This window comes from Callithrix jacchus, chromosome X (assembly GCF_049354715.1).
Source record: "Callithrix jacchus isolate 240 chromosome X, calJac240_pri, whole genome shotgun sequence".
Taxonomy (NCBI): Eukaryota; Metazoa; Chordata; class Mammalia; order Primates; family Cebidae; genus Callithrix; species Callithrix jacchus.
The window spans coordinates 68552861-68580488 of NC_133524.1; the positions used below are offsets into that span (position 1 = coordinate 68552861).

Genomic DNA, 27628 nt, shown 5'->3' on the forward strand with positions numbered 1-27628 from the left:
GCCTACAATATATCCATGGCCATGATGACACCTGTTGAAGCTCTCTGTAAATCATAGGAACAATAGTGACGTTTGGACTGCTAGGTTTTCTGGTTACCATGGAAATGAGGGTGCTGGTTACAATTCTGTGTAATCACGCAGAGACTAAGGTGTGATGCTTCCTCTCCTCCCCCACCTCCTGTCTGTAACCATGACCAAAGAGTGGACTATTTCAGTTGCGTTTCCCAAGTAGCCCTAGCAACAGGAGAAGCACCTAGAAATCTGATTAAGTATGAGGTGTCAGGATGCAAGCCCTAACGAGGAAGTGTGAAAAAAGAAACATGGCGAGGCCAAATCTATCACATTGAATACAATGACATTGTTACTCTTGCATCTTGCACAGGCGCAGTGCAGAAATTCTCCGAGCACGCCTACGCGCACATTTTCTCCCCTTCCTCTCCCTCTTTCCACTTGACTCTCCCATTTTCTCTTCTCCTTTCCCCCTCCCACCACTTGGTCTTTCAGTCTTTCAGTTAGTGCATTTATGTCTCTCCTTCCGACCCCCACCCCCAGCTCCTCTCCCTTTCCTTTTCCCCCTCCCCCTTTCCTTTTCCGTCTCACGCGCCAGGCCGCTTGCACATGCGCATTAGGTATAAAGCCGCACTCTTTGTCCCCATCTGTCGTTCACACCAACTCAAGCCTTTAGCGTTCGGCAGCCAATAGAATCTAAGAAATGGCGGAAAAATGATTCCGCCTCGGGAGATAAACCTTGATTAGCAGTTCAGCTAACCAATCGAGAACACCGCTTTGTACCCCTTGGGAGGCACCGAGCTCCGTCGTCTCGTTTCCGGCGGTCGCGCGCTCTTTTCTCGGGACGGTAGAGGCCGTGTAGCGTCGCCGTTACACCGAGGAGAGATTAGTCGGTAGAGGGTGAGTTTTTGGGACGGCTTGTTCTTATTTGGGAGGGTACTGGGATTTCTTGAAACAATCAGCGAAGGAAAAGGCTCGGGCGACGCTAGGTTTGGAAGAGGGGATGGCGTTTCCGAGGGCCCTTGAGGCCTTGTCTCCGCCGCCGCACTGCCTTCTCTGCCCACCCGCGGGGGCCCACCTCTTTACTCGCTTCGCCTCGGGCTTTCCCCGTTTTCGCTCCTGCCCTGTTTCTTTGTGTAACTCGTCTCCGAATCTTGCCAGTGTCAGTAAGTTGCTGGTCTCTGAGCCGCCACGGGCCCTACGGTGTGGGGTCTATTATGAGAGATCGCTGAAGTCCTGGTTGGTTGGAGGAGGCGCTTTGTTGGGCGCTGCTCCTCTCGGCCCCACGAGGCCATTAATTCAGAATGGGCATGTGAGGCCCCTCGAGCGATATTTCTTTGTCAAAAGTCTTAGCTGGAAAGTTCCTCTGCACGTTCGGAGGCCACCGCTTTCGTAGTCAGATTTCTGTATGCCCTTTTTTTAGTCTACCGCCTAGCTCCTTGACGCATTTATATAGCATCACTTTTTAAAATGAAACATATTTATGGATTTTGCATCGAGTATTTTACTTTCCTGTTTGAGAAACTCTTACCATAGCTGACACCTTTCTTTGCGTTTTTTAACAGAGAAGTCGAGGTTAGAGAGGACTGGGAGGCACTTTGCTGTCTTCAATCGAAGTTGAGGTAGGTGTAAGGGGTAGGGTTGCCAGACAAAACACGGGGCACCCAGTTGAGTTAGAATTTCACTTACACAACCAATTATTTTTGAGTATACGTTGCATAGTTTCAGTTAAATTGGAAATTCCATTTGTGGGTTGTGTATTTTATTTGTGAAATCTGGCAACTCTAGTTGGGGGGGCACTGGCTCTATTTATACTGTATGTTTGTCCACCTTCCTTGTTAAGTGAAAAGTCCTAAGAAACCCTTAGAAAAGGACCTTAGATCATTTCACAGCTTTCGAGCTGGCCATCCAGGCGGCCATCTCAGTCTGGTAAATTGATATCAGATTTTCCCCTTAGTTACCTAAAAAGTTGACCCTTCTGCTGAAAATCGACGGAACAATTATTTAGATTTAACATATGTGTGATGTAGTGTTTGGTCTCGTACCTAAACATTTGTCTAACTAGCATGCCCAGTAAGTAGTCTTTCTCAACCAGCAATGCATATTTTCTCTCAAAGTTCTTCATCAGGATTATTAGTCTTGTGGACAAGTAAGTAGAAAGAAGTCTTTGCTGCTGATCTTTGTGCTGTGTTCTCTTTTCAGAGGCCCAGTATTTAGGCGACCATTAATTTATTATTCTGAAGAGGGTTCTGCACGTATTTCCAAATTATATTGGTGGTCATCAGAAATAGGTGATGGGAAGAAATATTTCTCGAGGTGCTTGGTACTTGGTGGGCAGTCTTCTAGGTGCTTTATACAGTATGACAGTCTTACTCTAGTGCATTCCATCTTTGGCCTCTCTGGGGCCACGGGAAGAGAGATATTAACACCTGGACCCCAAATAGGAAAATAATTGATTTTGATGCCCCCAACTGTTTCCAGAGTGGATTTTAGATTTTGTATGTTTTAACTTCTTTTATGTCTTATTTTATTTATTTGTGTTTTGAACGGGGTTTCACTATGTTGGCCAGGGTGGTCTCAAACTCCTGACCTAGTGATCCACCCACCTCAGCCTCCCAAAGTGTTGGGATTACAGGCGTGAGCCACTGCCCCTGGCTTATGTCTTATTTTTTAAAACATGATTTCCTATTTTTAAGGTAACTCATTTGCCATGAAACTGCTACATCTGCTCATGGTATTTAAAATCCTTACAACTTTTTGAGAAAACAATGTTGTACTATGCTGCAAGAGTCAACAGGATAGATTCTATTTTTAACAACGTATCCTATGGAAATAATTAAATGGAAACAAAGCCTAAAGCCAGAAGACATTTACTGCAGCATTGTAATAGGAAAAGCCCAAAACAACCACCTAAATGTCTTATTATTGTAGGGAGTAGTTTAGTAAATTAGTGTACATCCTGGTGGATTTTATATAGGCATTAAAAATTATAATGATGTTGACATTAGCAGAAATGAGGAATATACAAGAATGCGACATCAGTCACCGAATATGCAAGAGTGCGATATCAGTCACTGAAATGATAATGTATGTTTAATTAAGCAAGAATGGAAAACTGGGAGGAATATCTACATGGGTATGTCCAAAGATTTAGCTATGAGCATTGATTATAATGGTGAAAAAGTAGAAACAACGCAGGTGTCCAATACAATAGGGACTTGGTTGACAACTGAATACTGTGTTTGTTAATGTAAAAGATTTAATGACGTGAAAGCTGTTTATGATATATCATAAAGTAAAAAACAGGTTACAGAATAGTATCTCATTTCAAATACATAAATTAATGACTAGAAGGGTATACAAACATGTTAACAGTGTTATTAGTGGTAGATCTATGGATTTTAATTTTTTTCTAAATTTTCTATGTTAAAATGCATTTTGTAATAAGTACATAATTGTAATTTGTTTAAAAATTTTTAAATAAAATTTTAACTTGTAATTTCTGATACCTTAGAACATTAATGAGAAACATAAGATTGATTAAATGATATAAATGTGAAAATTTAAGTCTTGGCTTAAATGTCAAATGTTGAGTGAGGTTTACCATCTGCCTCCTTCCATTCCCTATCCACTTTACCCCCTCCTCCCCCATTTTTATTTATTTTCCCATAGCACTTTCCTCTTCTTAAATACTATATAATTAGTCTCTCACTAGAAGTAAGCTCTGTAGGCAAGAATCTGCTTTTTTCACTGATCACTCCAAGCACCTAGAATAGTGCCTAACAGATAGTAGGCATTCACTGAATATTTTTTTGAATGAAATAGTGAATTGAAAAATCGTTAGTAACCTACAAGCAATGCAGTTGTTTTCGTTTTTGCCTACTTTCTGTACCTTCTCTATATTCACATTTTTTTTTAAAAAAAAAAACCTTTTCTCCACATACATGTTTATGTGGTCTACGTAATTTTTAATGCTGTGAACACTTTGTTGTATAGATGTACCATAATTTAATGAAAACCATTTTCCTAATTTTGGGAATTTAAGTCATTTTTATTGTTCTGTTACCATAAAGGCCATTACAATGAACATTTTCATGGGTGTAGTTTTTAATTTTAAAATTATTAGGATAAATATCCAGGAGTAGAATTTCTGAATTAAAGACCGAATGGATATCTTGATAGCTCTAGTTACCCTATTGTCTTACTAAACTATTTTTTTGTTTGTTTAACGATGGGGTTTCACCATGATGGCCAGGCTGGTCTTGAACTCCTGACCTCAGGTGATCCACCCACCTCGGCCTCCCAAAGTGCTAGGATTACAGGCGTGAGCCACTGCGACCGACCGGCACCTACTGTCTTACTAAACAACTTTTGGATACAGAATTTGGTGATTGCATTGCTGTTTTCAGTTTTGGTGGGATGTGACATAAAATGGATTAGGATTCCTTATTTTTTGGAATGTTTTTATACACACGAAAGTATTCCCATACACATACCATCAGCATTAGTAGTTATCAAGTCTTTGTCGCATTTCTTTCATCTGAGAAATATAATTTTCTGTATTACTAATATATTTTTTTGAGATGGACTCTCTGTTGCCCAGGCTGGAGTGCAGTGGCACTATCTCTGCAGCCTCTGCCCCCCAGGTTCAAGCAATTCTGCCCAAGCCTCCTGAATAGCTGGGATTATAGAGCCCACCACCATGCCCAGCTAATTTTTGTGTTTTGTTGCTGGGTGTGGTGGCTCATGCCTGTAATCCCAGCACTTTGGGAGGCCAAGGCAGGTGGATCATGAGGTCAAGAGATCGAGACCATCCTGGTCAACATGGTGAAACCCCATCTCTATTAAAAATACAAAAAATTAGCTGGGCATGGTGGCGCGTGCCTGTAATCCCAGCTACTCAGGAGGCTGAGGCAGGAGAGTTGCCTGAACCCAGAAGATGGAGGTTGCGGTGAGCCGAGATCGCGCCATTGCACTCCAGCCTGAGTAACGAGAGCGAAACTCCGTCTCAAAAAAAAAAAATTGTGTTTTTAGTAGAGACAGGGTTTTACCACGTTGGTCAGGCTGGTCTTGTACTCCTGACCTCAAGCAGTCCACCTGCCTGAGTCTCCCAAAGTGCTAGGATTACAGGCATGAGCCACAGCAATTTTGTTTGTTTTGCTTTCAGACAGAGTCTTCATCTGTTGCCCAGGCTGGTGTGCAGTGGCACGATTTCAGCTCATTACAACCTCCGCCTCCTGGGTTCAAACAATTCTCCTGCCTCAGCTTCCCAAGTAGCTGGGACTACAGGTGCCACCCCTGGCTAATTTTTGTATTTTTAGTAGAGGACGGGGTATCACCGTATTGGCCAGGTTGGTCTTGAACTCCTCACCTTTATGAGCCACCATGCCTGGGCCAATTTTCTCTTTTTTTTTGGAGACTGGGTTTCACCATATTGGCCAGGATGGTCTCAAACTCCTGTCTATGTGATTCTCCCACCTTGGCCTCCCAAAGTGTTGGGATTACAGGTGTGAGCTACTGAGCCTGGCCTAATTTTCTCTATTTTAAAGGGAACATATAGTATTAATAATACGATGCTGATAAAGATCCTTTTTTGCATTTTTCCTTCCGCTAAATTCTTTTTTTTTTTTTTTTGAGACTGAGTGTCGCTCTTGTTACCCAGGCTGGAGTGCAATGGCGTGATCTCGGCTCACCGCAACCTCCGCCTCCTGGGTTCAGGCAATTCTCCTGCCTCAGCCTCCTGAGTAGCTGGGATTACAGACACGCACCACCATGCCCAGCTAATTTTTGTATTTTTAGTAGAGACGGGGTTTCACCATGTTGACCAGGATGGTCTCGATCTCTTGACCTCATGATCCACCCACCTCGGCCTCCCGAAGTGCTGGGATTACAGGCGTAAGCCACCGTGCCTGGCCTCCTTCAGCTAAATTCTTATTAGAGGGTCTTGTGTTTGAGGGAAAGGATTTAGGATTGACATTGTCCTTTTAATTCCTGAACTGTCCTTGAACAAGGAAGACTGTCCTCAGTTTGTTAACCTGATAAAGTTAAAAATTTTCATTTTAAAACTCAACTTTTGAATTCAGTCTGGATTATACCAGTAATCTTTTTTTCTTTTTTTTTTTTTTGAGACGGAGTTTCACTGTTGTTACCCAGACTGGAGTGCAATGGCACAATCTCGGCTCACCGCAACCTCCGCCTCCTGGGTTCAAGCAATTCTCCTGCCTCAGCCTCTCAAGTAGTTGGGACTACAGGCGCGCACCACCATGCCCAGCTAATTTTTGTATTTTTAGTAGAGATGGGGTTTCACCTTGTTGACCAGGATGGTCTTGATCTCTTGACCTCGTGATCCACCTGCCTCGGCCTCCCAAAGGGCTGGGATTATAGGTGTGAGCCACCGGGCCCAGCCTATCTTTTTTTCTTAGAAAGTCTCCCTCTATCACCCAGGCTGAGTGTAGTGGTGTCATCTTAGCTCACTGCAACCTCCGCCTCCGGGGTTCAAGTGATTCTTCTGCCTCAGCCTCCCGAGTAGCTGGGACTACAGGTGTGTGCCAGCACGCCCAGCTAGTTTTTTTGTATTTTTAGTAGAGATGGGGTTTCACCGTGTTAGCCAGGATGGTCTTGATCTCCTGACCTTGTGATCTGCCTGCCTCAGCCTCCCAAAGTGCTGGGATTACAGGCGTGAGCCACTGTGCCCGGCTCTTCTTTTTTCTTTTCTTTTTATTTATTTCTGAGACCAAGTCTCACTCTGTCACCCAGACTGGACTGCAATGGCAGCATCTCAGCTCACTGCAACCTCCGCTGCCTGGGTTCAAGCAATTCTCCTGCCTCAGCCTCCCAAGTAGCTGGGACTACAAGTGCATGCTGCCACACCATGTTGGCCAGGCTGGTCTCTTAACTCCTGACCTCAGGTGATCTGCCTGCCTTGGCCTCCCAAAGTGCTGGGATTAGAGGCATGAGCCACCGCTCCCAGCCTATTTGTTTATTTATTTTTTTGAGACAGGGTCTCTCATTCTGTTGGCTAGGCTGAAGTGCTGTGGCATGATTTCGCCTCACTGTAACCTCCTCTTCCTGGGCTCAAGTTAATTCTCCAGCCTCGGCCTCCCAAGTAGCTGGGACTACAGGCATGAGCCACTGGAGGACTGCTTGAGCCCAGTAAAAACAGAGACTGAGTCTTGCTATGTTGCCCAGGCTGGTCTCAAACTCCTCCTGGGTTCAAGCCATCTTCCCACCTCGGCCTCCCAAAGTGCGGGGATTACAGGCCAGAGCCACCATGCTGGCCTCTTTTTTTTTTCTTTTCAATGTTTGGGAGCACAGAGCATTTGTTTTCTCTTTAATCATATGTCGATTTTTAAATGATAGAATTTAATGTTTTATTATTATTATTTTGTTTTTTTGAGACAGAATCTCATTCTGCCTGCCCAGGCTAGAATACAATGGCATGATCACAGCTCACTGCAGCCTCAGCTTCCCAAGTAGCTGGGACTGCAGGCATGTGCTATCATGCCTGGCTAATTTTTTTATACATATTTTTTATAGAGATGGGACTCACTATGTTGCCAGGGCTGGGCTCAAGCAGTCTTCCTGCCTAGACTTCCCAAAATGCTGGGATTACAGATGTGAGCCATTGTGTCCAGCCTGTTTATCTTTTTTTTTTTTTTTTTTTTCTTTTTTGAGGCAGTTTCACTCTTGTTGCCCAGGCTGCAGTGCAGTGGCAGGATCTCTGCTCACTGCAACCTCCACCTCCTGGGTTCCAGTGATTGTCCTGCCTCAGCCTCCCCAAGTAACTGGGACCACACCTGGCTAGTTTTTGTATTTTTAGTAGAGACGGGGTTTCACGATGTTGGTCAGGCTGGTCTCACACTCCTGACCTCTGGTGATCTGCTCGCCTTGGCCTCCCAAACTTCTAGGATTACAGGCATTGGCCACCACTCCCGGCCTATCTTTTTATATTTGCTTTTATTGCTTTAGTAGTCATTTGTCTTTCCATTGTGATTAATAAATATTTAGAGTGCTTACTGTAGCCAGTAGTGAGCTAGTATTTTTACATGTTTATTCTTATAGCCACTTTGAGAGACCAGTATTTTTATCATCCCCTTTAGAACAGCTGAAGAAGGCCGGGTGCGGTGGCTCAAGCCTGTAATCCCAGCACTTTGGGAGGCCGAGGCGGGTGGATCACGAGGTCAAGAGATTGAGACCATCTTGGTCAACCTGGTGAAACCCCGCCTCTACTAAAAATACAAAAAATTAGCTGGGCATGGTGGTGCGTGCCTGTAATCCCAGCTACTCAGGAGGCTGAGGCAGGAGAATTGCCTGAACCCAGGAGGCGGAGGTTGCGGTGAGCCGAGATCGCGCCATTGCACTCCAGCCTGGGTCACAAGAGCGAAACTCCGTCTCAAAAAAAAAAAAGAACAGCTGAAGAAACAGGTACAGAATAATTTACTACTAAAGTAGTACACAGTTTAGGAACACAAGGCAAACCTAAGGATGCCTAACCTCACAGCCCATACTTGTACCACTGTTTACACAGTATGTACTGTGGGCTAGGATTGGTAGGTACCAGAGAAGACAAGACTTTACTAGTTTTTGTCCTTGTGATAACTAGAATTTGTTTCAATTATTTTGTTTTTAAAATGTGCTTTTAATGTGTGATGGGGCCAGTTTTTAAGAGTGGGTTCTTTTGGAAAAGTAGTTTCCTATTAATGTATAGTATTGGACTGGAAAGTTCCTTAAGCCATTCTAGTGCAAGCTGTTTTCATCCAGTACTCATTTAGTTTCTATGTGCAGTGTAACTGCTGATGCTTGGTTGTATTTAGATTTTTATTTAATTTATTTGAGACAAGATGTCTCTCAGTTGCCCAGGCTGGAGTGCAGTGGCACAATCATGGCTCACTACAGCCTCTAACTGGGCTCAAGTGATCCTCCAGCCCCAGCCTCCTGAGTAGCTAGGACTACAGGTGTGTGTCACTATGCCTGGGTAATTTTTAATTTTTTTCGTAGAGATGGGATCTCACTGTAATGTCTAGGATGGCTGATCTTGAACTCCTGGGCTCAAGTGATCCTCCCATCTCAGCCCTCCCAAGTAGCTGGAACCACAGGTGCATGCCACCACACCCAGCTAATTTTTGTATTTTTTGGTAGAGATGGGGTTTCACCATGATGCCCAGGCTGGTCTTAAACTCCTGAAGTCAAGTAGTCTGCCCACCTCTGCCTCCCAAGGTGTTGGGATTACAGGCACGAGCCACTGCATTGGCCTTTTAATTTATGTTTTTCTTTGTTTTCCTTTTTTGTTTGACTTTTACTATATTGTATAACTTCTAGAATGCAAGATTTTTTTTTAGCATGGTTTTCATATACAACACTGATAGTTTTTTGTTTTTTTTTGTTTTTTTTTTTTTTGAGACGGAGTTTCGCTCTCGTTACCCAGGCTGGAGTGCAGTGGCACCATCTTGGCTCACTGCAACCTCCGCCTCCTGGGTTCAGGCAATTCTCCTGCCTCAGCCTCCTGAGTAGCTGGGATTACAGGCACATGCCACCATGCCCAGCTAATTTTTTATTTTTTATATTTTTAGTAGAGACAGGGTTTCACCATGTTGACCGGTATGGTCTCCATCTCTTGACTTCGTGATCCACCCGCCTCGGCCTCCCAAAGTGCTGGGATTACAGGCTTGAGCCACTGTGCCCGGCCTGGGTTTTTTTTTTTTTTTTTTTGAGACGGAGTTTCGCTCTTGTTACCCAGGGTGCAGTGCAATGGCACGATCTCAGCTCACCGCAACCTCCGCCTCCTGGGTTCAAGCAATTCTTTCACCTCAGCCTCCTGAGTAGCTGGGACTACAGGCATGTACCACCATGCCCAGCTAATTTTTGTGTTTTTATTAAGAGACGGGGTTTCACCATTGTTGACCAGGATAGTCTCAATCTTTTGACCTCGTGATCCAGCCGCCTCCGCCTCCCAAAGTGCTGGGATTATAGGCATGAGCCACCACCGCTGGCCACACTGATAGATTTTTGAATTGTTCTCCTTTGTCGTGGTTGTTACTAATTGTTTGCCTCTGGCAAAAGCCAGAGTACCAAAGCTGATTAATGACATATAAGTCATCAGGAAGGTGAATGGTTGTGTTTATTAGTATTGAATCTATTTAATAGTCTACTTTTTCTTTATAGGGTGCAAAAATGCAGAGTAATAAAACTTTTAACTTGGAGAAGCAAAACCATACTCCAAGAAAGCATCATCAACATCACCACCAGCAGCAGCACCACCAGCAGCAACAGCAGCAGCCACCACCACCGCCAATACCTGCAAATGGGCAACAGGCCAGCAGCCAAAGTGTGTATATGCTAGGTGATGGAGTAGAAATAGATTCCCACTGGGAATGGTTTCTTGGTTTTTAGATTTGTTTCTTGGGATTATAAAGGAATAGCCTTTATGGCACACCTTTGTTCTTTTCCCTCTTTACCTCTTAATACTTCTTATGATGGGAAAGGCTAATTATTCTCCGGAACCAAGGAGAAAACATGTATGATAGCAGTTGAGTGTAGGTTGCTCTGCTGTGTTGGCACATTCTACTGCTAAACAGACATCTGCATGTTTTATCTCAGCTTGGTTCTTAGAGGTAGTCGTCAGATGACTGGTAGTTAAAAAGAATATAGAATAAGTCTTTTTTTTTTTTTTAACACCCCCCCCCCTTCCCCCGCAGCCAGAATAAATCTTTAGGCTTAAATGGAGAAGTCTGGTATTGAGTATTATACGGTTAGCCTTGAGCCTGTACCAGCTCATTGGAAAAAAGTTTTAAATATATGTTCCCGTTCAGTCAGTAAACTTTGAGTACCATTTGTATGCCTCTAAGACTAGAACCAATCCCAGCTTTGTTAACAGAGATTACTATAAAGAATTGCTCTTTCCTGGAGGCCAGGCGTGGTGGCTCACGCTTACAATCCCAGCACTTTGGGAGGCCGAGGCGGGTGGATCACGAAGTCAAGAGATCGAGACCATCCTGGTCAACATGGTGAAACCCCGTCTACTAAAAATACAATAATTAGCTGGGCATAGTGGTGCGCACCTATAGTCCCAGCTACTGGGGAGGCTGAGGCAGGAGAATTGCTTGAACCCAGGAGGCGGAGGTTGCGGTGAGCCGAGATTGTGCCATTGCACTCCAATCTGGGTAACAACAGCAAAACTCCATCTCAAAAAAAAAAAAAAGAATTGCTCTTTCCTAACTCGTCATTCTGTTGCTCCCAGCCTGAAAGAATGGGAACTAAGGTTATGAAAATTGGTGAGAGATTAGGAAAATGGAACAGTTACTTAAAAAAAATTTTTTTGGTTCTCATCTGAAGTTACATTTTGAATGTTAAAATCTGATCCCTTGGAACATAGGGCTCCTTGAATTGCTTAAATTTTCTCTTTGGCCGGTAGCTTCTATATTTTTTTCTCCCTTGATTAGTCCAGCTTGGCTTCTGGCCCATCATAGAGCTGTTCAGATGTCCTTGAAGATCTCTGCATACTGCTTTCACATTCTAAGGCGCAATTTACTAATAAGTGGTTAGGTTGCCTTGGGAAATGATGTTTGCATTCTCTACAAGTTATGTTTCCTAATCTAGCAGTGGTTATATGTCTTTGAGGATTCGACTGTGATAATCTTTCCCCAGTCTTTTAAGTGGTTATGTGTCTTCTCTCAGATGAAGGCTTGACTATTGACCTGAAGAATTTTAGGAAACCAGGAGAGAAGACCTTTACCCAACGAAGCCGTCTCTTTGTGGGAAATCTTCCTCCCGACATCACTGAGGAAGAAATGAGGAAACTGTTTGAGAAATATGGAAAGGCAGGCGAAGTCTTCATTCATAAGGATAAAGGATTTGGCTTTATCCGCTTGGTGAGCAACTGTTGGCTTTTGAGGCATGTGCTCTAAAGGTGGGGAAGCTGGGGAATAATGGAGATGGGAAAATAGGCACTGGAAATAATTAGCAGGTGATTTGGTCATTAAAAGCTTTTTTTTTTTTTTTTTTGAGATGGAGTTTTGCTGTTGTTACCCAGACTGGAGTGCAATGGCACGATCTCGGCTCACCGCAACCTCCGCCTCCTGGGTTCAAGCAATTCTCCTGCCTCAGCCTCCCGAGTAGCTGGGACTACAGGCACGCACCACCATGCCCAGCTAATTTTTGTATATTTAGTAGAGATGGGGTTTCACCTCGTTGACCAGGATGGTCTCTATCTCTTGACCTCGTGATCCACCCGCCGCGGCCTCCCAAAGTGCTGGGATTATAGGCGTGAACCACGGTGCCCAGCCCATTAAAAGCTTATTGATGAAACAACTGCAAAAATGCACACTTCAATTTTTCCTCACAGTTTTGTTTCAAAGATAACAGGTTTTTTTTGCCTAGGATACTGGAGCTAAAGTATGCCCTTAGGAACTTTTTTTTTTTTTTGGAGACAGTTTCGCTCTTGTTACCCAGGCTGGAGTGCAATGGCACGATCTTGGCTCACCGCAACCTCTGCCTCCTGGGTTCAAGCAATTCTCCTGCCTCAGCCTCCTGAGTAGCTGGGATTACAGGCACGCACCACCATGCCCAGCTAATTTTTTGTATTTTTAGTAGAGACGGGGTTTCACCATGTTGACCGGGGTGGGTCTTGATCTCTTGACTTCGTGATCCACCCGCCTCAGCCTCCCAAAGTGCTGGGATTACAGGCCTGAGCCACCGTGCCTGGCTGATCACTGTTTTCCTCCAGAAAAAGTGAAAAAGAAATTATTAATGATAAAGGTTTATATAATTTATTTCCCAAGCTTCTGCATATATATTGTCTTAAGACTTTTCATAACCATTAAGAGACAGTTTTATTTGTATCTCGTTTTAAAAGAGATAGGTGTCTCACCGTGTTGCCCTGGCTGGACTTGAATTCTTGGGCTTAAGCAGTTCTCTTGTCCACAGCCTCCTGAGTAGCTGGGACAGCAGACATGCACCACTGTGCCTGATTTATTTGTATCTTTAAAAAAAAACATTTAAATTGGATTAGCCAGGTGCATGGTGTGTGCCTGTAGTCCTAACTACTTAACTAGGCTGAGACAAGAGGGTTGCTTGAGCCTAGAAGTTTGAGGTTACACGGAGCTATGACCATAGGACTGTACTCCAGCCTGGGCGATTAATGATGGTGGCTGGGCATGGTAGCTCATACCTATAATCCCAGCACTTTGGGAGGCTGAGGCAGGAGGATCGAGATGGAGGCCATCCTGGCCAACATGGTGAAACCCCTTCTCTAAAAATTAGCTGCGTGTGGTGGCACACGCCTGTAGTCCCAGCTACTTAGGAGGCTGAGGCAGGAGAATCTCTTGAACCCGGGAGGCGGAGATTGCCGTAAGCCAAGATCGCGCCATTGCACTCCAGCATGGCCACAGAGTGAGGCTCCGTCTCAAAAAAAAAAAAAAAAAAGGGAAATTAATGATGGTAAAACATGCATAATGTAAAATTTACCATCTTAACCATTTGTAAGTGTAGGCCTTATTTTAAAATCTGGTTTAATTTAGGGAATTATGTGAGAGGAAAACATTTCTAGACAGTATCTACCTTCATAAATGGATGAGAATAATGTGACAGCAGGATCACTGGATGAGGTGATCAGAACTGGTTTTCATTCCAATCTGCTGCTAACTCTAGACTATAAGGCAAGTCATTTTTTCTGGGTATCAGATTTCTTTTTAGTAATATGAAAGGGATCCCATCAAGGTTTATGGTTCCGAAGAGGCTTCTTGGAGGGTATACATGATTCTGGTACATAGCTAGCAAAAGTTAGGCCATGTGCAGTGGCTCATGTCTGTAATCCTAGCACTTTGGAAGGCCAAGGCAGGCAGATCACTTGAGGTCAGAAGTTTGAGATAAGCCTGGCCAACATGCTGAAACCCATTTCTACTAAAAAATACAAAAATTAGCTGGGCGTAGTTGTGTGCGCCTTTAGTCCCACCTGCTCGGGAGGCCGAGGCAGGAGAATCGCCTAAACCCGGGAGGTGGAGGTTGCACCACTGCACTCCAGCATGGGTGCCAGAGCAAGACTGTCTCAAAGAAAAAGGAAAACAGAGACGACCCTCAAATCCACCACCCAGAATATTTTATTTTATTTATTTATTTTTGAGACGGAGTCATGCTCTGTCACCCAGGCTGGAGTGCAGTGGTGTAATCTCAGCTCACTGAAACCTCCACCTCCTGGGTTCAGGTAATTCTGCCTCAGCCTCCCAAGTAGCTGGAACTACAGGTGTGTGCCACCAATGCCCAGCAAATATTTTGTGTTTTTAATAGAGATGGGATTTCACTGTGTTAGCTAGGATGGTCTCAATCTCCTGACCTTGTGAGCCACAGTGCCCGGCCAATGGTGTTTGTTTTCTGGATGATCTCTTGTCACTTGGGAGAATACCTATGAAAGTGATGACCACCTAAGTGTTATTAACTTGTAGAATTACATGTGATTTATTGCATGGCCATCAGAAGCAACTAGGGTGGCCAAATAGCTGAAGGACACCATTAATTTTTTTTTGAGACAGTTTTGCTCGTTACCCAGGCTGGAGTGCAATGGCGCGATCTCAGCTCACCACAACCTCCACCTCCTGGGTTCAGGCAATTCTCCTGCCTTGGCCTCCTGAGTAGCTGGGATTACAGGCATGCGCCACCATGCCCCACTTATTTTTTGTATTTTTAGTAGAGACGGGGTTTCACCATGTTGACCAGGATGGTCTCAATCTCTTGACCTCGTGATCCACCCGCTTCGGCCTCCCAAAGTGCTGGGATTACAGGCTTGAGCCACTGCGCCTGGCCTTGCTTGTCAAGTTTTTAGGGGGAAGATATTTTGTTACTGAACTACACTTCTTTAGACTGTTGATGGCTGCTAAGGTATTCTTTGTCAAACTGAGTTATTCTAATTTTCCTCCTCTTCCTAGGAAACACGAACCCTAGCAGAGATTGCCAAAGTGGAGCTGGACAATATGCCACTCCGTGGAAAGCAGCTGCGTGTGCGCTTTGCCTGCCATAGTGCATCCCTTACAGTTCGAAACCTTCCTCAGTATGTGTCCAACGAACTTCTGGAAGAAGCTTTTTCTGTGTTTGGCCAGGTGGAAAGGGCTGTAGTGATTGTGGATGATCGAGGAAGGCCCTCGGGAAAAGGCATTGTTGAGTTCTCAGGGAAGCCAGCTGCTCGGAAAGCTCTGGACAGATGCAGTGAAGGCTCCTTCCTGCTAACCACGTAAGTGAGGGTCATTTTCAGACATAGACCTTAGATTGTTGATTCCTTCCATGGCCTGGAGAGTTAGCCTTTAGTAGTAACCATGTTTCTATGTTCATTTAAAGACTTTTGGTACTAGGCCATGCACAGTGGCTCATGCCTGTAATCCCAGCACTTTGGGAGGCCGAGGTGGATGGATCATGAGGTGTCAGGAGTTTGAGACCAGCCTGGCCAAGATGGTGAAACCCCATCTCTACTAAAAATAAAAAAATTAATGTTACTGTACAGAATACTATAATTTAAAAAAAAAAGAAAGAAAGAAAAATAAAAAAATGAGCTGCAGTGGTTGGTGCCTGTAATCCAGCTGCTCAGGAGGCTGAGGCAGGAGAATCTGTTGAACCCGGGAGGCAGAGGTTGCAGTGAGCTGAGATCGCACCATTGCACTCTAGCCTGGACAACAGAGCAAGACTGTCTCAAAAAAAAAAAAAAAAAAAAAGCCTTTTGGTACTAAGTGAGCTTTCTCATATGATTTTTACTATAATCTTAGATTAATAGAAGTAGGATGACAATTACGAAAAATACATTTTTAGTCAGTCATTAGGCTGTCATTTAGTCAGTATTACGTCTCTCTTTACTTTGAAGTTTTAGAGCTCTGAAAAGTTGATTTGTGCATGTAGTATCTCTTAGTGTTTACTGCAAGTCATTTTCTCAGAGTTCTATAGATAATCAGATGTTTCGGCTGTCCTTAATTTTTTTTTTTTTTATTGGAGACGGAGTTTCACTCTTGTTACCCAGGCTGGAGTGCAATGGCGCAATCTCGGCTCACCGCAACCTCCGCCTCCTGGGTTCAGGCAATTCTCCTGCCTCAGCCTCCTGAGTAGCTGGGATTACAGGCAGGCACCACCATGCCCAGCTAATTTTTTGTATTTTTAGTAGAGATGGGGTTTCACCATGTTGACCAGGATGGTCTCGATCTTTTGACTTCATGATTCACCCGCCTCGGCCTCCCAAAGTGCTGGGATTACAGGCGTGAGCCAGCGCGCCTGACCTGTCCTTAAGTATTGTACCTACTCTCTTGGAACATCTTTTTGAGGTTGTATTCAGAGATCTGAAGCCTGATTTTTGTCCTATGAACCCCCATTTTCTATAATGCTGTTAGGTATAAAAAATTTCTTCAGAAGTGTTTGTCCAGTCCTGAGCCCTAGCTAATTCATTGTGCCAGCAGCATGTGTAGAGAAGAAGCGTGGTGTGGGGTATGATTTGATTAACACTGAACTTTGTTCTTTCTCCCAGATTTCCTCGTCCTGTGACTGTGGAGCCTATGGACCAGTTAGATGATGAAGAGGGACTTCCAGAGAAGCTGGTTATAAAGAACCAGCAATTTCACAAGTATGTGGTCTTGATGGATTTCCCTATTAGGTGTTTGCTTCTTAAGGAAGCTTACAAGGGCATATGTAAAAAAGGCAGGTCTTTGTTGCACATGTTCACTGGCAGCCATTGGCTTGGTCCTCAGAAGGAATGCAATAGTTAGCTGGGGTAATCCTGGACAAAGTTAGTAACCTAGGAACCTTGCCTATAGGGAACGAGAGCAGCCACCCAGATTTGCACAGCCTGGCTCCTTTGAGTATGAGTATGCCATGCGCTGGAAGGCACTCATTGAGATGGAGAAGCAGCAGCAGGACCAAGTGGACCGCAACATCAAGGAGGCTCGTGAGAAGCTAGAGATGGAGATGGAAGCTGCACGCCATGAGCACCAGGTCATGCTAATGAGACAGGGTGAGTCTGGGCCTATAAGTCTTAAAGCTGAAAGGACAAAATGACTTTTTAAAATAAGTTTATTTGTATCAGTTAGCAGAAAGGCCTAGATCTCTGCTTTTATACTCAGAAGTGTTCTGTGTTGATTTTGGTATAAATAGGGTTGGAGATGTGGCAGAGATACTGGATTCTGTGGAGAAGGAAATGATAGGTTTGACTTCATTTTGGAATCTGGACACCACAGGTGGCACCAAAGGAATTATATCCTCTTTGCCTTCTGGATATTTATTGATAGAAAGTCATTAGATCTATAAGAAGGCAATGAGAAATAGTCTGTTGTTTCTTTAGATTTGATGAGGCGCCAAGAAGAACTTCGGAGGATGGAAGAGCTGCATAACCAAGAGGTGCAAAAACGAAAGCAGCTGGAGCTCAGGTAACTTTTCTCGAACTCTTTTTCCCTGACAACTCTAAAAGGTAATGTCTCATTCCTCTTTCCTACTGCCATGCTACCTCATGCATTTGTAAACATGTTGGCAAATATTTCCTGGCTGCTTCTCGGGTTTTCTGTTTGGATTGGAGATGTTTAGCTGCCTTTGGTTCTGGGAGTTAGCCGCTAAAAAGAAAGCAGCTGAGTGCTGGTCTCATGAGGTTCCTTTGGGGGTTGCCTCAGGGCTAGGCACACTTAACAGTGAGTTTCCTGGTGAACTGTGATCGTTTTCAGTAGGGCGATCTCCTTGGCTGAGTCCCTATTAATCTGCTCAAGTTCTGAAATGCCTCTTAAATGCCTTGATGACTCTCTGTAGGCAGGAGGAAGAGCGCAGGCGCCGTGAAGAAGAGATGCGGCGACAGCAAGAAGAAATGATGCGGCGACAGCAGGAAGGATTCAAGGGGACCTTCCCTGATGCGGTATATCTCCCATGTACCCATGATGTACCAGGCCAGTCGTGATAAGCCTGACTCACCATGAATTGTCTGCTAGGATACCGGTTATAACCAATTTTCCTGTGTTGTGAAATAGCACTTTAGAAAAAAGAATTCATGAGGAGGAGCAGTAAGGTTTGAAGAGGAGTTCTTTTTGTTGCTGTTGTTGTTTTGAGATAGAGTTTCACTCTTGTTGCCCGGGCTGGAGTGCAGTGGCACGATCTTGGCTCACTGCAACCGCCGTCTCCTGGGTTCAAGCGATTCTCCTGCCTCAGCATCAGCTGAGTAGCTGGGACTAAAGGCACACCATACCCAGCTAATTTTGTATTTCAGAGGCAAGATTTCACCATGTTGGTCAGGCTGGTCTTGAACTCCTGACCTCAGATCATCCACCCACCTCAGCCTCCAAAAGTGCTGGGATCGTAGGTGTAAGCCACTGCGCCTGGCCCAGATAGCAGTCTTTAGGACTGCTGATAATCCATTAAATGTAACCTCAAGATCTTTATTTTTGAATCTTGAGCAGACTCCGTCTCTATACTTAATCTAGGAGTTAAGTAAATGCCACTGTCTGACTGGCCAGTCTGACTGTGTAGTTGCACCATGGGTAACAGGTTGTTTTGGAGGGAAGTCAATGCAGGGTAGGCATTATCACATAAAATAGTTGTGAGTCCAAAAACTTCATGGCTCATGCAATCCTGAGGTTGTTTTGGTTGTGGTGTTAAAAATTGATCATGCCTGTTTCCCGGTCAGGGAACCAAAAAGAAAAACATTGATAATGCCAAAACTGGATAGTTTTTTTGTTTTTGTTTTGAGACGGAGTGTTCATTCTTGTCGCTCAGGCTAGAGTACAGTGGTGCAATCTCAGCTCACTGCAACCTCTATCTCCCAAGTTCAATTGATTCTCCTCCCTCAGCCTCCTGAGTAGCTGAGATTACAGGCATGTGCCACCATGCCCAGCTAATTTTTTTATTTTTAGTAGAGACGGAGTTTCTCCGTGTTGGCTAGGCTGGTCTCGAACTCTCGACCTCAGGTGATCCTCCTGCTTCGGCCTCCCAAAGTTCTGGGACTACAGGTGTGAGCCACCGTGCCCAGCCTGAAGAGGAGTTCTTGCCTCACAGGCAATTTAGGATGAAAAACTGAGTCCTGCTGTATTCTGTTTAGACTCTATAGGAAGAGATATACAACCTTGGCTACTCCTCTGCTGTGATTGCAATTGTACAGGTTGGAACTTTTAGAAGAAATCTCTTCCCCCTTCCTTTCACCTCTCTGTTCATAATAGGAGACTGACTTGTGTCCTAGTAGCTCCATGACCTTGAATTTGTTGCACAACTATCAAGGGTTGTGCTCCACAGCTTGGTATCAGTGCTCTTGGGATGGGTTATCCACGTGTGGTCTTTGATGGATTGTTGTAGAATGCACTGCTGTCTTGGACTGTCTTGAGTATTTTTTGTTTTTCAGAGAGAGCAGGAGATTCGGATGGGTCAGATGGCTATGGGAGGTAAGGACTTAGGAGGTTAATGGCTCTAATTTCCTTTTTTGTTTGGTCCCTGGTGAACTGTGTAGCTTCTCCTACCGGTGACGTGCATGTCTTCGCCCAGCGGTCTTGTTGAATTATTTCCTTTGGCATGGAAAGAGAGTTAACAGTCTCTCTCCCTTGTACTGATCACACTACTCTGCTTTAGGTGCTATGGGCATAAACAACAGAGGTGCCATGCCCCCTGCTCCTGTGCCAGCTGGTACCCCAGCTCCTCCAGGACCTGCCACTATGATGCCGGATGGAACTTTGGGATTGGTAATAAACTGCAGGGCTCTACAGTACCTCTAAATGGTGGTAGGAGAACAGGCATTGTTTTCACAGCCCCTAGGCCTACCTCAATTTGCTACAGATAGCAGTCTTTTTTTTTTTTTTTTTTTTTTGGAGATAAAAAGTTTTGATCTTGTTGCCCAGGCTGGAATGCAATGGCGCAATCTTGGCTCACTGCAACCGCCGCCTCCCAGGTTCAAGCAATTCTCACATAGCTGGGATTACAGGCACGTGCCACCATGTCCAGCTAATTTCGTATTTTAGAGGCAAGGTTTCACCATATTGGTCAGGCTGGTCTCGAACTCTTGACCTCAGATGATCTGTCCACCTCAGCCTCCGAAAGTGCAGGGATTACAGGCGTAAGCCACTGTGCCTGGCCCAGATAGCAGTCTTTAGTTAGGACTGCTGATATCCATTAAATGTAACCTCAAGATCTTTATTTTTGAATCTTGAGCAAACTCCGTCTTGACTTAATCTAGGAGTTAAGTAAATGCCACTGTCTGACTGGCCAGTCTGACTGTGTAGTTGCACCATGGGTAACAGGTTGTTTTGGAGGGAAGTCAATGCAGGGTAGGCATTATCACATAAAATAGTTGCGAATCCAAATACTTCATGGCTCATGCAATCCTGAGGTTGTTTTGGTTGTGGTGTTAAAAATTGATCATGCCCGTTTCCTGGTCAGGGAACCAAAAAGAAAAACATTGATAATGCCAAAACTGGATAGTTTTTTTGTTTTTGTTTTGAGATGGAGTTCATTCTTGTCACTCAGGCTGGAGTACAGTGGTTCAATCTGGCTCACTGCAACCTCCGCCTCCTGGGTTCAAGTGATTCTCCTGCCTTAGCCTACTGAGTAGCTGGGATTACAGGCATGTGCCACCATGCCCAGCCAAAACTGGGTATTTTAAGATAGCCTGCCCTTGCTCAGATACCTAGCTCAGGATAAAGTATTTGGCTATAACAGCTAACCTAGGAATTTAGGATTGTATGTGATGTTGCTTAGTCATTAGTGGCTAAAACGTTAAAGGTAAGATGATTGGTTAAGTCCCTAATTCAGACAACCTTTTGGGGTTATCCTCTAAACAGACTTGATTACTCCTGCCATCGGGATCCTTGAATAGTTGAATGGAAATGGCCTCCAATGGAGGTACTATAGATAGGTGGGAAGCTTAGAACAATGACTCTGTTACAATATTGGTTTTTTTTTCTCTTTAAGACCCCACCAACAACTGAACGCTTTGGTCAGGCTGCTACAATGGAAGGAATTGGGGCAATTGGTGGAACTCCTCCTGCATTCAACCGTGCAGCTCCTGGAGCTGAATTCGCTCCAAACAAACGTCGCAGATACTAATAAAGTTGCAGTGTCTAGTTTCTCAAAACCCTTAAAAGAAGGACCCTTTTTGGACTAGCCAGAATTCTACCCTGGAAAAGTGTTAGGGATTCCTTACAATAGTTAGATCTACCCTACCTGTACTATAGGGAGTATGCTGGGCAAGGGAGTGGTGGTATAAACAAATAATGTGTCGTATAATGTTTAATCAGTTCTGTGTGGTGCATTCCTGAAGTCTCAAATGTGATTGTTGAGCGCCTGGGGAAATCATTGCAAAGTGGATCCACTTAGAGCTCATTAATCTTGATCATTCCGGGTTTTTTGTTTTGTTTTTGTCCATCTTGTTTCATTTGCTTGCTTCCCACCCACCCGGAGACAGTTTCTCTGTCACCCAGTCTGGAGTGCAGTGGTGCAATCTTGGCTCGCTGCAACCTCCGCCTCCCGAGTTCGTTTGTCCAGGCTGGTCTTGAACTCCTGACCTCGTGATCCACCTTCCTCAGCCTCCCAAAGTGCTGGGATTTCAGGCGCAAGCTACTGTGCCCAGCCTCATTTGCTTTCTTATCCTTAATACTCCCCCAGCCCCAGAGAAACTGCCACATACACCACAGAAACCAAACCTCCCCCAATGACCTTAGTCCCATTGCTCCATTCACTCCCAGGTGAGAATTCAGGCAGTCCACAAAGGTCACAGGCAACGAACATACGGTTGTGTTATATCCCATATATTACCCCTTCATGACCTAAAGAAGACATTTTCTCTTAGAGATTTTCATTTTAGTATATCTTTAAAAAAAAAAATCTTGTGTTAACTTACCTCCATCTTTTTCTTGGGTGAGGATCCCAGGAATGACCCTTTTGTGTCTATAATGTTACTGTTCACAGTTTTTCTTGATAGGCCTAGTACAATCTTGGGAACAGGGTTGCTGTATACTGAAAGTCTTGACAGTAGCTCTTAGATTTGCCTATCTTAGGTAGTCACGCTGTGCATTTTTTTCATCAGTGTACCGTGTTTGATTTGTCTGATAAATTTGGAGTTTTTCTGAGAAATGGAGCAGTAATGCAACATCAACTTATTAAAATACATTTTAAGCCTTTTAATTTTCTGTGCTGTTTTTGAATGGGAAGGGAGGGAGGGGAGTTACCTTAGGTGATGAGCAGTAGGCTCTATAATGGGAAGCCTTTATGACTGATTGCAGTATTAATCTAAAACAGGAGGTGGGGATGAGATGTGTAAAATGACTGAAGTGGTTTGGAGGGACTAGTGCTGTTGACACTAAATGGAAGTAATAATGGAGGAAAGTTGCCCCTTTGAAAGAAAATGGGCTCAACTCAGTGAGCTGGGGGGTGGGGGAGGTCTCCAAATTGGTAGTTGTTTATGAGCAGCTGCTGATAGGTCCAAGGCTTGGAATTGGCATGGTGAATCTAAAACTGTCTCAGTAGTGGTGAGCTGACCTCACCCAAGTTGTAAGCCCTACTCTGCCTGATCCTTCTTTCCTGAGCCTCAGAGCTAAAATGCTCCTGAGCTCTTTCCTATTGGCTGGGAAGACCAATTGAAGTTCCCTTGCCCATGTTAGGAGGTGTACGCCTCCTGAACTAAAGATAGAAACAGCTGGCCCTTCAGGCAGCTAAAAGCCTCCAGACTAAGAGGTGTTCCCCATTCGGCAGCCAGACTCCTTGAAATACCCTTTCAGTAATCCTACCAACGCTTCCATGTCTCTACTCTGCCGTAACAAAGGCTGTGGGCAGCACTTTGACCCTAATACCAACCTTCCTGGTGAGTAAATAATCCTGACCTGGCCAGGGACTCTGTGTGGGTATTGGGGAGTGGTCAGCTGGTGGGCAGTATGTTTGAGGAGCAGGGAAAGAAACTACCTGCCCTAGTTTAATTGGTCTGAGTGGTCTTCAGCCTTCGCTGTTTTTTTTTTTTTTTTTCACATATGGAAAGAAACCATAAACATTAACCCAGGGAAGAGGTGAGAAATGATACTTCGTATAGTTATCTTCCCTTCCTTGATAACTTGTACTGATGTCCACAGATTCCTGTTGCCATCACCCTGGGGTCCCAATCTTCCATGATGCACTTAAGGTGAGGAATAAGTGATGGGGGTTAGCAAGAGCATTTCCCAGAAGAGATACCTAGGAAGCTAAGCTGATCTGGGTCTCTCGTTATCAGGGTTGGTCCTGCTGCCGAAAGCGAACTGTAGATTTCTCTGAGTTCTTAAACATCAAGGTAAATTATTTATGTACTTGGATTCTGCCCTCAATAGAAGGATTCTATTAATAATCCTTATCTCCTTATCTATACTAGGGCTGTACTATGGGACCACACTGTGCTGAGAAGCTTCCTGAGGCCCCTCAACCTGAAGGCCCTGCTACAAGCAGTTCACTTCAGGAGCAAAAACCTCTGAATGTGATTCCAAAGTCAGCAGAGACTTTGCACCGGGAGAGGCCCAAGTAAAGAGGAGGAGGCCCCTGGACTTTTCCTATTTTCATGCAGCTTCCTAGGAGTGATTAATGGGTCATTGGGTCATTGAGGACTGGTAACTAGAGACCAGGGATGTGAGGAGGGCCAGTTGTCAGGGTTTGGATGGTGTATATCCTGTGCCTTAGGGGAAATTTGTGTCTGGAAATAATGCCCTTTCCTCTAATGTGGTATGGGATGATCGGATAGAGATCTGAATCAACAGAGTAGATAGCCCCTCACAAATACATCCTTAGTGTATAACAAAAGGGATTGTTGAGAATGACTTTTTTCTTTTTCTAGAAAAGAACTTTAAGATAAATCTCATATCATATTGGCAAGCCAGGAGACTGCAGAGAAAAATTTTGTGGGAATAATATGTGCAACTTCTGGAAGTCATATTAGGTCCACAATTAGATAAAAAGGAAGAGAATATGACTCAGTTCTGCAGAGAAAAGTGGTTAGGTTTAGAGCAACTGAGTAGATGGGCAAGAGAAGTGCTGGGGATTTCTCTAGGGTTCAGGTATTTGGGAGGTCCACAGAGATGAAAATTGGCAATGGGGTTGCTACCCAACCTCTCCAACTCTGCCTCACTTTCACCAGGCTTCAATTCCATTACCATCAGTGGGAGTGTTGGAGCTGGCAATCATAGCTAATGGGTCAGAACTAAATCACCACCCATAATCCTTAGGTCAGAGTTGCCTCTGAAGCTGTTGCCGCTAAATATATCCCAAGCCCTGGAAATGGCATTGGAACAGAAGGAATTAAACCAGGAACCTGGGGCAGGTAGGTGGGTCTTTAGTAGGATCAACTTCATAGACGAATTTAGTGGGATCAACTTCATAGACTGGAATTTAGTGGAAGTAGCAATTGAGTGAGGGGATGGATAAGTTCCTGACTCTGTTTCCCTTGCCCAGGACTTGACAGTAATCTGATTCGAACTGGTTCCAGCTGCCAGAACCCAGGATGTGATGCTGTAAGTGAGAGTTTTGAGGGGCTCAAGCACATGGCTGAGAGATGACTGGGTACAGATACAAGGCTAAGTAGGGTATACCTTAGAATGACCTGGTTCTCTTTTATCCTTCTTAGGTTTACCAAGGCCCCGAGAGTGATGCTGCTCCATGTACCTACCACCCAGGAGCACCCCGATTCCATGAGGGGTGAGGGAGGGGACTGGGTGGGCTATGAGACATGTTTCTCCTAATATTTGTTCATAAGATGGGATTGGGGGTGAGAGAATTCAGTTGAATTATTTTCCTACTTCAGGATGAAGTCTTGGAGCTGTTGTGGCATCCAGACCCTGGATTTTGGGGCATTCTTGGCACAGCCAGGGTGCAGAGTTGGTAGACATGACTGGGGGAAGCAGGTGAGCCCCAGCTTTCCTGAATTCTTGATTAGAACCCAATCTCAGAGGTAAATTCTCCTCCCTCTCTGTACCACATGGCCAAGCTCCCTGTCTTCCTTTAGTACAGACCAAATAATATTCTGTTCCTTATCCCTCAACAGCCCAGAGTCTTTGCAATATGAGGTTGTGTTAATCTTTTTGAGACTCTCTGTCTCTTCTCCATATGCATTGTGAGAACTCCTCCTTGGGTTAAGAATTTATTCTTACCACCTTCATTTTACATCTTCTCTTTAGCTGCCAGCATCTTGCCGCCATGATTGGCACCAGACAGATTCCTTAGTAGTGGTGACTGTATATGGCCAGATTCCACTTCCTGCATTTAACTGGGTGAAGGCCAGTCAAACTGAGGTGAGCAATGATCTGATGTTGGATGGGATAGTGAATTGGGTGATACTGCAATCTCACAGGCAGATTTGCCATATGCTGTTAACCTGTAGGCTCTATAGTCGCCTATAGAAAGGAGAGCTGTTAGGTCAGGGCTGTCTGGTTGACCTGTGGATCACACCTCTGACCTGGTTATCTGTTGTAATGACCTGTTCTGACCTTCTGAGTTTGTTATTACCCCTGTAATTCTTTTCTCTCAGCTTCATGTCCACATCGTCTTTGATGGTAACCGTGTATTCCAAGCACAGATGAAGCTCTGGGGGGTAAGTGAAGACCAGGGGGCACAGGAGGGGGAGGCAGATGGGGTGAAAGAGAGGCTAGACTGGAATAGAGGGTGTCTTGAGAGAAGGAGTTGTAGTAGGAAAATTGAGGTTTTCTCTTCATTTGCTTTCATTTTCTCTCTCTCTCCTGTTCTTCCCACTTCTCTTTGCCTCCTTTCTGCCTTCTCCCTTTTCTTCTTTCATTTCTTTCCTTTCTTTCCCTTATTACATTGTCTTTTTCCTCCATTATCTTTTTTCTCACCTTATTTTATTTATTTATTTTTAGAGACGGGGTTTCTCCATGTTGGCCAGGCTGGTCTCAAACTCTGGACCTCAGGTGATCCGCCTGCCTTGGCCTCCCAAAGTGCTGGGATTATAGGCGTGAGCCACCATGCCCGGCATCAACTTATTTTTTAATTATTTTTTTTTAAATTGTACTTCAAGTTCTGAGGTGCATGTGTAGATCTTGCAGGATTGTTGCATATGTACACACATGCCATGGTGGTTTGCTGCCTCCGTCCCCCCGTCACCTACATCAGGCATTTCTCCCAATGTTATCCCTCCTCACCCCCCATGCTGTCCCTTCCCTAACCCCCCATCCCCAACAGACCCCAGTATGTGATGTTCCCCTCCCTGTGCCCATGTGTTCTCATTGTTCAACACCTGCCTATGAGTGAGAATATTTGGTGTTTGGTTTTCTGTTCTTGTGTCAGTTTGCTAAGAATGATGGTTTCCAGCTTCATCCATATCCCTACAAAGGACATGAACTCGTCCTTTTTTATGACTGTGTAATATTCCATGGTATATATGTGCCACATTTTCTTTATCCAGTCTATCACTGATTCTCGCCTTATTTAAAATAAAAATTTCTCTTTCATTTGTCACCACTCCACCCTGACCCTTTGATTTCCTCATTCTCTCTTCTGTTTTCCTTTGCTCCTCCTCAGGTCATAAACGTGGAGCAGAGCTCTGTCTCCTTGATGCCATCTCGGGTTGAAATCTCACTGGTCAAGGTTGACCCAGGATCCTGGGCCCAGCTGGAGCACCCTGATGCACTAGCTGAGAAGGCTAGGGCAGGGGTTGTGTTAGAGATGGGTGAGGAAGAATCTGACGATTCAGATGATGATCTGAGCTGGACAGAGGAGGAGGAAGAGGAGGAAGCAATGGGGGAATAGTGACACTAGACAGTTCAGTGCCTAGATAAGACCTCAATGATTCCCTTAGAATCTTAGAGACCAGGATATTGTTGGCCATGTGGTGTCATTGAGCAGCAGAAGGCTGAAGGAGGGGAGAACAAAACTGTCCAAACCATGCTGTTTTTTCCCTTAAATAAATCTTGAATTCTTCAGTTTCACATAGTGTCATTCTCTCACCTCACTATCGAAGATTGTATTTATTACCCCCACTGTGTGTTCAATATATATTGTGAAAACAAGCACATGCATGTTCAATCTATTCCTCATGACCACCAGGTATTTACTGAGTACTTCATATGTGCCCAGTTATGTGTTAGGTGGTTTATAAATACCTGAGAAACAGAGGACTTACTCATTTCTTTCAACAAAGTAATAACCTGGCTGACAAGTCAAGGCTAATCTACACGAAATAATGATAAACATTATCAGATAGTTTAACTGAGTGCTAAATGGTGTACTACAGTTTTTAAGAGCTGTAGGAATTAAAAGAATGGAAAGGTTAATGTGGACAGTAGTAAAAAGGGAAGACTCCATGGAAGAAGCACATTTTTTTTTTGAGACGTAGTCTTGCCCTGTCACCCAGGGTGGAGTGCAGTGGCATGATCTCAGCTCACTGCAGCCTCCGCCTCCCAAGTTCAAGCGATTATCCTGCCTCAGCTTCCTGAGTAGGTGGGATTACAGGTGCCAGCATGCAGGCTAATTTTTTGTATTTTTAGTAGAGACAGGGTTTCCCCATGTTGGCCAGGCTGGTCTTGAACTCCTGACCTCAGGTAATCCACCTGCCTCAGCTTCTCAAACTGCTGGGATTACAGGTATGAGCCACCACTTCCGGTGGTACGTTATTATTATTATTATTATTACTTTTCTGAGACAGAATTTCACTTTGTTGTCCAGGCTGGGGTGCAGTGGT

The 27628-nt window shown here is 44.5% G+C and overlaps 2 protein-coding genes across 6 annotated transcripts; both read left to right on the plus strand.

Annotated features, from left to right (window-relative positions):
• The first annotated feature begins 842 nt into the window (after positions 1–842).
• Positions 843–22110, plus strand: NONO (non-POU domain containing octamer binding). Of its 2 annotated transcripts, XM_002762976.5 has the most exons (12): positions 843–909; positions 1575–1631; positions 10171–10333; positions 11683–11876; positions 14925–15226; positions 16499–16594; positions 16785–16981; positions 17309–17393; positions 17764–17866; positions 19340–19379; positions 19564–19673; positions 20899–22110. In XM_002762976.5, exons 3-12 carry the CDS (start codon positions 10180–10182, stop codon positions 21031–21033), a joined length of 1416 nt encoding a protein of 471 aa, XP_002763022.1. In that variant the 5' UTR covers positions 843–909; positions 1575–1631; positions 10171–10179; the 3' UTR covers positions 21034–22110. The 2 variants fall into 2 exon arrangements, with proteins under 2 accessions (XP_002763022.1, XP_008987714.1); XM_008989466.3 differs by lacking the exon at positions 1575–1631.
• Positions 22111–22668: 558 nt separating this feature from the next.
• On the plus strand, positions 22669–26876 carry ITGB1BP2 (integrin subunit beta 1 binding protein 2). Of its 4 annotated transcripts, XM_035288826.3 has the most exons (11): positions 22669–22786; positions 23049–23098; positions 23186–23242; positions 23321–23466; positions 24165–24259; positions 24391–24449; positions 24563–24633; positions 24740–24839; positions 25113–25226; positions 25463–25525; positions 26470–26876. In XM_035288826.3, exons 1-11 carry the CDS (start codon positions 22723–22725, stop codon positions 26695–26697), a joined length of 1047 nt encoding a protein of 348 aa, XP_035144717.1. In that variant the 5' UTR covers positions 22669–22722; the 3' UTR covers positions 26698–26876. The 4 variants fall into 4 exon arrangements, with proteins under 4 accessions (XP_035144717.1, XP_035144718.1, XP_035144719.1 ...); XM_035288827.3 differs by lacking the exon at positions 23186–23242; XM_035288828.3 differs by lacking the exons at positions 23049–23098; positions 23186–23242.
• Positions 26877–27628: the final 752 nt, after the last annotated feature.